This window comes from Protomyctophum bolini (genome assembly GCF_963924005.1).
Source record: "Protomyctophum bolini genome assembly, chromosome: 1".
Lineage (NCBI taxonomy): Eukaryota > Metazoa > Chordata > Actinopteri > Myctophiformes > Myctophidae > Protomyctophum > Protomyctophum bolini.
Genome location: NC_137862.1, coordinates 52,349,938 through 52,364,215, shown reverse-complemented (window position 1 = coordinate 52,364,215; position 14,278 = coordinate 52,349,938). Strand labels below are relative to the sequence as shown.

The 14,278-nt window shown below is 45.2% G+C and overlaps 1 protein-coding gene across 1 annotated transcript in view; it reads left to right on the top strand.

The window, feature by feature from the left end:
* lingo1b (leucine rich repeat and Ig domain containing 1b) overlaps window positions 1–2,245 on the top strand; it is a gene marked incomplete at both ends in the record, with an annotated part of 63,626 nt that extends 61,381 nt beyond the window's left edge. The window contains one exon of the mRNA XM_080771495.1: window positions 335–2,245. Within this exon, the coding sequence (XP_080627621.1) occupies window positions 335–2,245 (1,911 nt within the window). The remainder of the gene's footprint in view (window positions 1–334) is intronic.
* Window positions 2,246–14,278: the final 12,033 nt, after the last annotated feature.

The window sequence follows — 14,278 nt, the reverse complement described above, 5'->3', positions numbered from 1 at the left end:
ACACTCTTTTAAGAGACAGCTAAAGACACATTTATTCCGTATTTATTTCCCCATGTAGTTCTTACCTGACTTATTTTTACATAACTATGTTTTTGTGATTCTGCCTCTATAGCTTACCATTTTACATGCCTATATGTTTTCAGTTTTTGCCTTGTTTATATTCTTCGTTAAATTCTTTATTGTCTTTTTTTACCTTTATTGTGCTATGTTTTCCTGTTTGGCTTTAACTTGTTGATTGCTCGTTCTGTGTTCTGTTCAGCACCGTGTGACTTTGTCTTGAAAGGTGCTTAACAAATAAAATCGAATTGCTTACTTTGTCGTTGTCTTCCGACAGGTGAGCGGCAGCAGCAGCAGCAGGATGGCGTCCGGGGGCGGGGAGGCGGGGGCGGGCGGCCGGCACCGCTACCTGGTGGCGTGCTGGCAGCCCATCCTGTTCCTCATGCTGGGCACCGTCCTCTCGGGCTCCACCACGGGCTGCCCGTCGCGCTGCGACTGCAGCGGCCAGGAGCGCTCGGTGGTGTGCCACCGGCGGCGGCTGGCGGCGCTCCCCGAGGGCATCCCCATCGAGACGCGCCTCCTGGACCTCAGCCGGAACCGCCTGCGGGCGCTGGGCGCCGAGGAGTTCCTCGCCTACCCCCTGCTGGAGGAGCTGCAGCTCAACGAGAACAACATCTCGTCCATCGAGCCGGGCGCCTTCGGCAACCTGGCCAACCTGCGCACGCTGGGCCTGCGCAGCAACCAGCTCAAGCTCCTCCAGCTGGGCGTCTTCACGGGCCTGGTGAACCTCACGCGCCTCGACATCAGCGAGAACCGCATCGTCATCCTGCTGGACTACATGTTCCAGGAGCTGTACAGCCTGCGCGCGCTGGAGGTGGGCGACGCCGAGCTGGTGTTCGTCTCGCCGCGCTCCTTCCACGGCCTCGGCGGCCTGGAGAGCCTCCGCGTGGAGCGCTCCGGCGGCGGGCTGGCGGCGGTGCCCGCCGACGCCCTGGGCCACCTGCACGGCCTGCTGACGCTCCGCCTGCGCCGGCTCAACGTCAGCGCCGTGCGCGACTACTCCTTCCGGAGGCTGTACCGCCTCCGCACGCTGGAGATCTCCCACATGCCCTCGCTGGACACCATGACGCCCCGGTGCCTGTCCGGGCTCAACATCACGTCGCTGTCGGTGACCAGCTGCAACCTCAGCGCCGTGCCGTACCAGGCCATCCGCCACCTGGGCCACCTGCGCTTCCTCAACCTCTCCTTCAACCCCATCCGCGTCGTGGAGGGGAACCAGCTGCACAGCCTGCAGAAGCTCCAGGCCTTTCACCTGGTCGGCGGGAGGCTGGCCACCATCGAGCCCTACTCCTTCCGCGGCCTGAATCACCTGCGCGTCCTCAACGTGTCCCTCAACGGCCTCAGCACCCTGGAGGAGTCCGTCTTCCACTCGGTGGGCAACCTGGAGACGCTGGCCCTGTACGGCAACCCCCTGGCCTGCGACTGCCGCCTGCTCTGGGTCTTCCGCCGGCGGTGGAGGCTCAACTTCGCCCGGGGGCAGCAGCCCGCGTGCGCCTCGCCCGAGGCCGTGCGCGGCACCGAGTTCAAGGACTTCCCCGACACGCTCCCCGCCGACTACTTCACCTGTCGGAAGTCCGTGATCTCGGACCGCGGGGTCCGAGAGAGCCACGTGGACGAGGGAACGACGCTGCACTTCGCCTGTCGGGCCGAGGGCGACCCGGCGCCCGTGATAATGTGGCTGTCGCCCCGGAAGGAGTTCATCACCACCAAGACGGTGGGCTCGAGACTCACCGTTTCCCCCGAGGGCACGCTGGAGGTGCGCTACGCTCAGATCCAGGACAACGGCACCTACCTGTGCGTGGCCGGCAACGCGGCGGGCAACGACACCAAGTCGGCGCACCTGTTCGTGCACAGCTACTCGCCCAACTGGCCCCACCAGCCGAACAAGACGTTCGCCTTCATCTCCAACCAGCCGAGTGGCGAGGACGGGGCGAACGTGACGCGCGCCGCGGCTCCCTTCCCGTTCGACGTGAAGACCCTCGTCATCGCCACCACCATGGGGTTCATCTCTTTCCTGGGAGTGGTGCTCTTCTGTCTCGTTATCCTCTTCCTCTGGAGCAGAGGGAAGGGGAACGTCAAGTCAAACACCATAGAGGTGGAGTACGTGCCCCGGAAGGACGACGACGACGAGGCGGACGAAGGCAGTCCGTCCGAGGGCTCGCTGAAGTTCAACATGAAAATCATGTGATCGTGTGTGTACGTTTACAGACTACAGTCGTCGGCTTCGGCTGCCTTTGTTGTCAATTATTGATTTAAGGACGTCGAGGTGACGGGAAACCATCGCTCCTCTTCCCTAATCCGCCTGAGGGGGAAACAAACGCGCCGTCTACGTTTCCGCACACAAAAACTCATCTTTTTTTTGTCTTTCTTTTTTTTCCCTCTTTCGTTCGGTACTTTCCTGTAACGAACCGAATGAACATTTTGGTACGAATGTCTGTACTAATTGCAACCCTATAGGGATGGATACAATACAGACCACACATCATTGAAATGTGTGTTCAGTTGTGGAGAGAGTCACGCCAACAGACTACAAATGGGGCTGTAGAAATGGGGCAGCTTCAAGGAAGTACCTTGGGGACTGTTTCATGGGCATAATCTTGAAAAGCAAAAGTCGAATTTGACATTTCTGTGGATTTCAATGGGCAACAGTCAATAAGAAAAAAACAACAAAAAAACAAACCTTTACAGTACAGTACAGTATATGTGCTCCTTTCTGCCAACACACAAAGGAGTTTGTCTTTAAACTTACAGTAGCCTATCTACAATTTGAACTATTACAGTACGTCTTTTTTCTGTATCTTGTAATCTTGTTCTTTCCATGTACATTTTTGCAGTGACCCAACAGTATAATACTGATCTCATATAGCTTTGGGTTTGAACACGTTACGATCTAGAGCAGGGTCCGTGTCCGCAGCTACTTTACTGATTACTGATGTAATTCAGCTGGAAGAGGTGAGGTGCGTAAAGAGTCCATTTTGCAGAGTTTACAAATGATGAAACATCAAAGTGCAAAAGATGTTTGCATTCTTATTAACCTCCAAAACTAGAAACAGTATATTACGTGGCACAACCAAACAAACAACCCAGAGATATCCCTACATTGAAGACTTAAGTTTCCTGTTTTGCTGCTATCATCCGACGCAGATTTCACATTAAATGAGGGGGTTTAATCTTCTCTAATTAACACCAGTATATATACAGTACACCCCAAGGACTGCTCTGAAGGTAATTTGGTCAAATTCTTGAAATGTTCTGTTTGACATTGATATGCGGATGGGTGTGTCTATTAAAATTACATTTTTATACAACAACGCTGGTTATTTTTAGCCTGGCATGGCATGCGGGACGTCGGTGTGGAAGTATTTCTTTACAAGGGGGCGGTTATAAAAACAGTTGTGGGCCACAGCTTTGGCGTGAGCAGAATGTAATTCAAACTGGGGAGCGCCAGACCAAAACTCCCCAGGGATTTGTATTTATTTTCCTGTGGCAGATTCGTCTGGTTTCCAGGCTAGGTTATTTATAATGATAATCTATACACTGAGGCAGTGTTGTTGTTGTCGACTAAAACTTTTTTCACTGACGAAAACTAAATGGAAACTAAAGCTATGATGACTAAAACTAGGACTAAATATATTGACAATTTCGTCAAGAAATAAAAACTAGAGAAGAGAGATCCAGTATAAGTGATTTTACACTTGGTTGCATGCTGACAATGGCAGATCTACAAGCTCACAACGCATCGCAGCGCGACGCGTTATGAGCTTGTAGATCGGCTATTTTCAGCAAGTGTAAAAACAGTCATTACGACGACATCGAGGCCCACCGAAATACATTTTAGTCGACTACATCAACTGTAGATTTAGTCGACTAAAATTGCATGACATTTAGTCGACTAAAACTAGACTAACACTAACACATTCCAGGTGACTAAAATGTGACTAAAGAATATGACTAAAATTGAACTTTTCTGCCAAAAACAACACTGCAATGAGGGATATAAATATGTTTTCATCTGAAAGATGCCCACTGCAGAATCCAATGGAACACCAAATAGAATATAATGCTGTCAGTACATGGAATTTACTGTACAGTATCACATATTCAGATTTAGTATTAAAGGACCACTTCACCACTTTTCAACTTATCTTCACATAATTGGTCCTCACTAATGTTCATGATAAAATACCTGTGTCTCATAGGAGGGCTGTGGGCATTTCAGAAACCAGTCTGTGTCTCATAGGAGGGCTGTGGGCATTTCAGAAACCAGTCTGTGTCTCATAGGAGGGCTGTGGGCAGTTCAGAAACCAGTCTGTGTCTCATAGGAGGGCTGTGGGCAGTTCAGAAACCAGTCTGTGTCTCATAGGAGGGCTGTGGGCAGTTCAGAAACCAGTCTGTGTCTCATAGGAGGGCTGTGGGCAGTTAAGAAACCAGTCTGTGTCTCATAGGAGGGCTGTGGGCAGTTCAGAAACCATTCTGTGTCTCATAGGAGGGCTGTGGGCAGTTCAGAAACCAGTCTGTGTCTCATAGGAGGGCTGTGGGCAGTTCAGAAACCAGTCCAACAGTGACATCATCGTTAGGCAGATATTATTTTTTCATCATGAACATTAGTGCGGACCAATTATATGAAGGTAGGTTGAAAAGTGGTCCTTTAAGCATAAATATACAATGATCAATTAATTACCAGCTGCTGCCTTGTATCTCCACAGAATTGTGCTATGAAATGTAAATATCTGTATTTATGTGTGTATGGAAACAACAACAACAGGATCTGTCCAGGTGACTCCGTAACTGTGAGAGTGTAGCCTTATATACAGTAGCCTATACTACAAATGGAACCAGAGGACCCTTTTATAACAATAAACTCTGAGACTGTACACATGGACTGTCTGTTATGGGTCCATTTGGTTGTATTTGTATCGCGGGGGTCCGCGGTATAGTCTGCGTGGGAGTCCGCGGGTATACAGTGTTCTCGACTGAGACTCAAATGTGTTACTGTTACCCATTAAATCAGCGGGTGTGCCCGCTCTCATGCAGGTCTATACACACAGTTTTAGCTGCGCTGCACCGCGTTACGCTCAATTTAGTTAGCCTAAAGAATTCTGAGGCATCATGGCGGCGTTGTTCAAGTTTCATCAAAGTAGTAGCCGGATGGTTTGACTTCATGACGTTCAGCTATAGCATCCCATGGGCTGAGAGGTCGGCTATAGAGGCAAATTAAAGTGGCTGGTTGCCTATAGAGACGAGGCAGCCAATAGGATCAATCCTGGGGGGACCCGGTCAATAAATTGCATAGGTTTTTTTTGAGTGGTTAATAGATCTCAGCTGTGTGTGGTCCAATCAATGCGATAGATTGTGACCGGGCGGTAATCCTAACATGCCTATATATATATATGCAGTGTTTTACGGTCCCACATTTGTATTTATGCTAATTATTTGTGCGCTCTGTGCCAAAAAGACGACGAAGTCTTGTCGTCTTGTCTGTGACACTGTAGTGACTGTATAATGAGACACTGTATAGTGAGTCATTTCTGTTGTGAGGATCATGCTTTGAGTTTGTCTTCAAAGAGAACAGGAGCGGAGGCACAGCGCGGTAAAAGATCAAGTACATCATGTCTGCACTTTGCAGAGTACAGTAACAGTTACAGTTACAGTAACAGTACCAGTGTTGTTTTAGTCATATATAGGCTGTATTTTGCGTGTCTTAAGTATCAGGTCTTATTCCTTAACTTGAGTAAACTAAAGACCTGGAGGCGTGGTCAATGCTCTTTGGCCACTCAGAATAGTCAAATGGCATTGATCACGCCTCCAGGTCTTTAGTTTACTCAAGTTAGGGAATAAGACCTGGTACTTAAGACACGCAAAATACAGCCCTATAGTCTCTTGAATAGTTTCCCTTTAGTTTTAGTCACATTTTAGTCACCTGGAATGTTTTAGTTTTAGTCAACTAAATCTACAGTTGATTGATTGAACTGCAGTTGCCGTCGTAATGACAGTTTTTTTCACTTGCTGAAAATAGCAGATCTACAAGCTCACAACACGTCGCGCTGCGACACGCTGTGAGCTTGCAGGTCTGCTATTTTCAGCATGCAACTTATTGTAAAAATGACTAATACTGGATCTGTTCTCCACTTGTCCCTTCCTAACATTTTAGTCTAGTTTTTATTTGTTGACGAAATTGTCAGTATATTTAGTCTTAGTCCTCATAGCTTAAAGTTTTCATTTAGTTTCCATTTAGTTAACGTCAGTGAAAAAAGGTAGTCGACGAACATTTTTCGCCTTCGTTTTAAGTCGACGAAAACAACACTGAACAGTAGGCTACTGTACTAGATATATGGAGATGAGATTCATCAGGGGTTACAGCAAACCACTTGAACCCCAGCATCTATATTCTGGGGTTGAACATTATAGCCAAAAAGCCACGCATTGTGACCTGTGAAAGATTTGGTCCAAATCCAGTTCTCTAAGAATCAAACGGTGGAATCAAAAGTGGTTCAATATGACATTTTACATCATGTTTGCAGGAGTATAGCTATAGACTACAGCAGAAACCTGAGAAAGCAGAAACCAAATGGACCCCTAAGGATGTATAAGGGTCCACTGGACCACTGGACCGCTTGACTACAGTGAAGGTGGAGAGATTCAACTACAATGGTGTCTGCACTATGGGGTTTGGCTTATTCACATAATGCTCAAACTCAATCACAGTGTCTGATTTTAGAGCGTAACAATCAGCCTTTTGGTTTGAAAGGACAATCATTATAGCTAAAGGAAAAAGACGGGATCGGCAGGTTCTTATAGCTCAGTGAAACTCACACGTTTAATAACTGACAAATCAAATGGCAAATACAAATACACTTGCTTCTGTCCCTAACCTATACCAAAACAGTAAACAAACAGATCAACAATCAGCAGTCCCCTTTCAACCCAACCAAGTCCCAACGTCGTCCGTTTTCCGTTTTCTTATTATAATATAAGGAGGAAGAACTTTTACCAAAAAAGTGTACAGTATTTGTTAAAATCATGCTTTTATGTGGACACGCCCACCAGTTAATTAAAGGCCTATTCATAGTCTGGATTTTCGGTGGTGAGGTGACCACCGCTCCGTTGGTGAGCTGACCACCGGAGCTGAAATAACGTTGAGTGGTGGTGAGTAAAAACAGAGAGAAGGGCTGGAGCGCTGTGGCGGTGCACCGCGGCTTGTGACGTCATGTTGTAGTTCGGTGGTCACCCCACCACCGAAAATCCAGACTATGTATGGGCCTTAAGTATGCCTGGTTTGCCTGGTGGGTGGTGATGGGCGGTGATCCACCTGAACTGAAGCCGCACCCACAGCTGTAGCTGTATGATAAAGGGGGAGGGGTTAGGGGATGTCACTATATTACTGTTTATTTCATTGGCCCGTTTGACTGTCAAGGGTTCAACCTCCAGGAAGAAACCCTAAATACAAAGTCAACACGCCATTGCACATAAAAAACGACTCCAGGGTGTCGAATGAAGTACTGTCACCTCATAGACACATGAAAAACTGGAAAAATACAAATATCGTGGCACTCCATCTTTAAGATAACTTTGACACTATAACTAAAGCCCCCTTGGCGCCTTTGAGATCCCCTCCTTCCACACCCGTTCACACTAGTACACATGGGTCTCCTCTCTTCGTGCAGCCACAACCTCTATTTGTCACGTATAGCGTGTGGCAGCGATCACTCGCGCTTATCAGACCCGTGACCTCCCACATGGAGTGGAAGTGCACATATCACAGGGCTTTGCATGTATACTCATATCACACGTTTATACAATAACACGCCTTTGGAAAGCAGGTCATTATAGTAAAAATGTTCCGTTGACGCAGGCATGTGTATTTCAGCGTTGAGGAAAACAAAGAGGGATGTTTTCTTCCCCCTTCTTTAGTGTATCAAGACGAAAGCATCATTTCACAGTTTGTTATAACGTCAACCAAGGGACCAGAATAGCTAATGAGATCCCTATGGTATACGTGCGCCGTCGCTAAGAGGAACAACACTGTTTCACTTCAAATAGAAAGTACTGTATACAAACCGTTGCTCCGTTCAAATGTTTTCTTCCAAAACAGGATTGTTGTTTGAGAATGAAGTGATGTAGCCTATACTAAACGGAATGTTGAAACACAGACATGCTCGTCTTTGCACGCACCGCACGCACGCACGCACTCACGCACGCGTTTCAGGATACTGATCACGGATACAGGAAGCATGGTCTCCTCCATGCTGTGCTGTATATTGTGCCGACTGCCATGCAAATTATCACAGACACTGAACAGAATTCAGCCAATGCCTTTAAAATAGCTCTCGGGCTCAGGCAGGCATTCCTGCAATCTGCAGGCCTCTCACAACACATATACTGGACATTATCAGAGGCTTCCAAATATGAACACATAAAGGAGTTTATACATTTAGCATCCTTAAGACATCGGTAGCCTACTTTAGCACCTTGGTAAGGAATAATGCCTCTTTCAGGCTGTGGTCGAATGTACAACTCCCCCCCGACGCTCGTTATTGTGTGGGTGTGTCCTCTCCTCTCCTCTCCTCTCCTCTCCTCTCCTCTCCTCTCCTCTCCTCTCCTCTCCTCTCCTCTCCTCTCCTCTCCTCTCCTCTCCTCTCCTCTCCTCTCCTGTCTGTCTGCCTGCCTGCCTGCCTGCCTGCCTGCCTGCCTGCCTGCCTGCCTGCCTGCCTGCCTGCCTGCGTGCCTGCCTGGCCGCCCACCTGCCTGCCTGCGTACGTGTCATTTATTATAACACTCAAGGATACAGGTGAGCGCTTATACCGTGTCAGTCTGAACGCTGCATCGATATGCATAATGGATACTTTTTCTCCATGACTTCATGTCCTCACAATGAATTATTTACATTGCCAGGTATGCAACATAACGTGCAATTTGTCTCGGTATAAGGTTGGCGCATTACCCCGCTTAACCCGGAATATTGATAACATTTATATAATAAGTATTTACTCAAAATATGACGATAAACAGATAGGCAGGTACAGCAAAACCAATAAAAGGATAACACAAAATTGTCATGGGGACAATTAGGCATTTATAGCAGATGCTCTTAATCCATTTTGGGCGGGAACCCCTTTTGGTGTTTTAAGCATTGTGTTAATCTTTAGCTGTTGAAAAAGAGCAGATCTACAAGCCCATATAGCGCGGCACAGAGCGCTATACGAGCTTGTAGATCTGCTATTTTTGAAAAATCATGAAAATGTGGCACAAGTCTTTGAATTCATATTCTTTCAGAGCGAACATTTTAACTCAAATCTTTGCTTCTGGGAGGTCCCTGGAACGACATATTTTCAGATGGGAGTCGGCGGCCAAATACATCTAATTCTGTGGGTCCTTGACGTGAAATAGCTTGAGAACCACTGACATAATAATCGAAACCTAGGTTTTTCAGAAAACTGTCATGATTTAGGAGAACTGGGTTCATCTGGGGCGTCGTGCCTCCCATTGTGGTCGTAATGTATTCAGTGCTCTAGAAGTGCCCTAGTATAAAAATAAAAAGATGAGGGAGTGATTTTGGACACACCAGAGAAAGTTCCAACCCCCTCAGCAAACAGGAAATTACAGGAGCGTAACGCCATAGTTTATATACTGCGAAAATAACTCACATCACAAGTACACCAATTTATACTTCCCAGTGACCAAAAAAAAAGAAAAGACAGAGCTAAAAAAAAACTGTAGACAGGTGCTCTTTGGAGAGGGTTTCATTATAAGCAAAAAGCACAAGAGTTCTTTAAAAGTTCTATACCTTGAGTCAATGTCACTGTGGAAGGAGATATAAGGTGGAGAACTTCAAGGGTAAGACCACTTTTTTTAGAGGTTTGGGTTGTTTTCTTACCTTATTATGGGCAGAATATTCCATTCCATAAGTTATTTTGCTCCGTTGTGTCAGAAATAACTGAGTGTTGCAACTCGCGTGTCTTAAGTAGGCTACCAGGTGTTATTACTTAACTTGAAGGGACACTTCACCCTTTTTGCAAAAATATATGTTAATGACGTTTAGAAGCTTTAGAACACTTTCCTGGGGGTGTTTAATATGTGGTTTTAGATATTTTAGATTGTAGCATGTCATGGACACTGGTTCCTGGACTACAATTCCCATAATTATTTGGTGCACTGCTCCTCCTTGTGGATAGGGGGAGGGTTGTCTTATGACATCAGAGACACTGGGCTCACTGCTACAATCTAAAATATCTAAAACCACATATTACACACATAAAGACCCCCAGGAAAGTGTTCTAAAGCTTCTAAACGTCATTCACATATATTTTTTAGCAAAAAGGGTGAAGTGTCCCTTTAAGACCTGGAGGTGTGATCAATGCCATTTGGCTATTCTGAGTGGCCAAAGAGCATTGATCACGCCTCCAGGTCTTAAGTTATAAGTAATAAGACCTGGTACTTAAGACACGCAAAATGTCCAAAAACTGTTGAAATTCAAAAGCATCAAAAGTAACACATAACAGTAGAAGCGATCAAAACATGTCGCTTCGCACTGCATGTTCCGAGCTGGTGGATCTGCTACTCTTGATACGTTTGTGAGACGCTGCAGTATGATCAAGTATAGGGCATGGGTTTTCAACAGGTGGTCCGTGGACCACTGGTGGTCCGTGGAGGTATTGCATGTGGTCCCTTGACCTGCATGCATTTATAGTAATGTAGGATTTGTTGATTTGTTTTAAATGTTCTTTCCACTAGTTGAGAAACCGTGAACTGAATGACCTACGATGAGTCCATCCATGTAGTCATTTACTGACAAGTTGGAGTTCAAAGAAATTCAACAGGAAAAAGGGAGTTAGAATCTCAAGAAGGGGGATCAAGTGCACCGGATTGTCTGGTTGAGTCATTATTATTAGGACATTTCACCAGTAGTATACAGTTGAGAAAAAGTGGGAGGTATGCACACATGGGATGCATAGCAAGTGTTAACTTACAAAAGCACTAATCTTAGCCCATAACCCCCACCCAACACAACAGTGGTCCCCCAGGTTGATTCTATAAGTCAGGGTGGTGGTCCCTGGTTCACAATCAGTTGAAAACCCCTTGAAGTAGGGCATTCATTTATGAATAAAACACAAACGTAGAGATATAGGAGGTTTCTGCCCTTTTACATAAACGTAATATTGCAGTGAGCAGGCGAGCTCTGTCACTCACACACACAGAGGGAGTCATTGTCCTAAAGCTGTCACTGTTTGGGTGCGACGACAGTGCTTTCTCAGGCGACCAGCGATGCGTGCCATTGTGGATACACACATATACCGACGACGGCCCTTCACAACCTGTTTCTGGATCGCTGGTTTCTCAAAACCTTTGCGTGTCAAGGACCGCCAAAGTGATACATTAAGCCTTTCTGACCTGAGATCAGATTCTAAAAAATGTCTTCTACATCCTGACAGTTTTCCATTCTGACCCGAGATCAGATTCTAAAAAAATGTCTTCTATGTCAGTCGCTCTTCGATTTTTCAAAAAATAGCAGACCTATACAAGCTCTGAGATCTGGGATCTGGTATTTTTCAATAGCTAAAGCACGACATGATGCTAACACCAAAATGGGTTCCCACCTAGAATGGGTTAAACCTGCACAGCCCCATTTGAAGATGCGTCAGGGAGAGAAGAGAAGATGTTTCATGGTGTGGCTGTATATATATATAGCAGTGATTTGTTTTCATTATTATTATCCAATCCAATCCACTTTATTTATAAAGCACATTTTTATACAACAAGGTTGAAACAGAGTGCTGTACACAAAGAAATACTAAAAAGCAACAACAGCAGTACATAGACAGGGCACATAAGGACACAATGCAGTGGAAGCAGCAACTCTCAATCAGTACGTTCAAATGCCAAGGAGTACAAGTGAGTTTTCAGACGTGATTTAAACACAGACAAGGATTGAGAAGCTCTGACATGAGGTGGAAGTTCATTACACAGTGTGGGGTGCTACAACAGAGAATGACCTTGGATTTAGGGCTCTTGAGAAGTGACTGGTCAGTCGACCTCAGGGCCCTTGGCGATATTTTGGGAGTTAAAAGTTCCGAAATATAGACATGTGCCAACCCATTTACAGACTTAAAAGCAAACATTACAATCTTAAACTGGATCCTGTAGCGCACAGGAAGCCAGTGTAGGGAGGCAAGGACCCCCACTTTGATTAGTTTGATTATACCATGGACCCCCCCCCCCCCCCCCCCCCATTTGATACAATTTTTAATCTCCAGGACGGCCCAATCTACAGCATATATACTGTCAAATTATCAATGTCAATTTAACTCTGAGAGTGTAATGTAATGGTCAATTTGGTTCCAAGTGTACACTTTCAGAGTTACAGACCCACAAGGGTCCAATTGGTTAACTAACTAATAATCAATGATTCCCCCCTCTATAATACTACTATAGTAGTATTATTTACTATAGTCCTATATACTAGACCCCAGGAAATTACATCTGGCCACAAAAGATCACAGGATCTACTGAATGTGAAGGAGGTGACAAATTGACATGTTGAGCCATACGACACAGTATGGCATCCCCCTATAGTACCTCCCCCTTCACATTCAGTAGATCCTGTGATCTTTTTGTGGCCAGATGTAATTTCCTGGGGTCTAGTAGGACTATAGTAAATAATAAATCAATAAAATCGCTATACAATTGTGTAAAAAGAAAAATACATATTTAGACCCATGTTCGAATGTCCCCGCCCCACCTGTCAAAAATAGCTAAAAGAAGAAAAAAAGATTAATACAAAAATAAAGTTGTTTAACAACCACTGTTCTGGATGATAGACTTTCCCAGACATGCACATTTTACAGGACCCCCCCCCCCTTCCTCCCCAAAAAAAAACCCACAATCATTGCACCTACAAAAGTCAGAGCTGAAATCGGAAACGTAAATTCGAAAACAATGCATATAAACATTCATCTGTGTTGGTCCTTAAATTGATACATCCAGTGTTGTATTTCGGTATGTCGAAGAGGTATAGGGAAGTTTGCACTTTAAACTCGAGGCTTATACTGGGCTGAAGACAGCTGGAGCTTGAAATAAAAGTCTCTTTGGATGCAGTCATGTTGATATCGTCTGAGGACCAAAATGTCAACTCTGTGTACTTGTCATGCTGTTAGCACAAGGGTATAGGAAGGGCTCCCTGTTGCTATAAGCAAAATAATAATAATAATATGGAAATGAAAAACTGTTATTTTTCTACAACTTAATTCATCAGTATTGTACAGGCCTAAAGTTATTCCTACTGTAAAACATTTGCAGCCTATGCACCAAATAAAATAAAAAATAAAGTCTCTGGGGGGGAAAATAACAGAATTTAATATGTGCGTGGGTGGATGCTTCTGCCACCAACACTTGGCTTGGCTTACAGGTATATATGCTGGCTCTGCTCTGCGGTGTGAAAATGAGCAAACGGCAAAGAAAGATACCGAGAGACATTTCCAGAACAAGCACATTGCGGCTCTGTGAAAATGATCACGGAAACAAACGGGAGGAAGATTTTTAATCACAGAAAAACCATGCAGAGCAGAATTCCTCAGGGCTCTATGCTTATATATAGTGTCTTTTCTGTCGTTCTGTTATCGTCGGGAAAGCTTTAGCTGAAAATAGCAGAGCGACAAGCTCACAACGCTTACGACGCAACATACCATGGCATGTTTGTGAGCTTGTCGATCTGCTATTTTCAGCAAAATCTCTCCCCCCACATTACGGATGCTGTGCTTTAAGTGGTTAGGTCATAAGACAATTGGATTCACAACTGTACTTTGACCGCTCTAGTCTCGCTCATCCACACCAAATCTCTGCCAAAACAATGCTGATCTAGATAGATAGATGGATGGATGGATGGATGGATGGATGGATAGATGGATGGATGGATGGATGGATGGATAGATAGATAGATAGATAGATAGATAGATAGATAGATAGATAGATAGATAGATAGATAGATAGATAGATAGATAGATAGATAGATAGATGCACCGAAATATTATATATCTTATTTCCTACCATTGCTGTCATGGCTGTACCTTAAAGCTTTGATTGACATGATTTATGGCAAAACTTAAATGAAATAATAACCACTATCATGGGTCCATAAAACATGTATTCGGCTATTTTGAATGCATTAATTAACATACACTATTTGGTGATATATTTTCTGCCTATTCGGGCCGAAACCGAATAGATA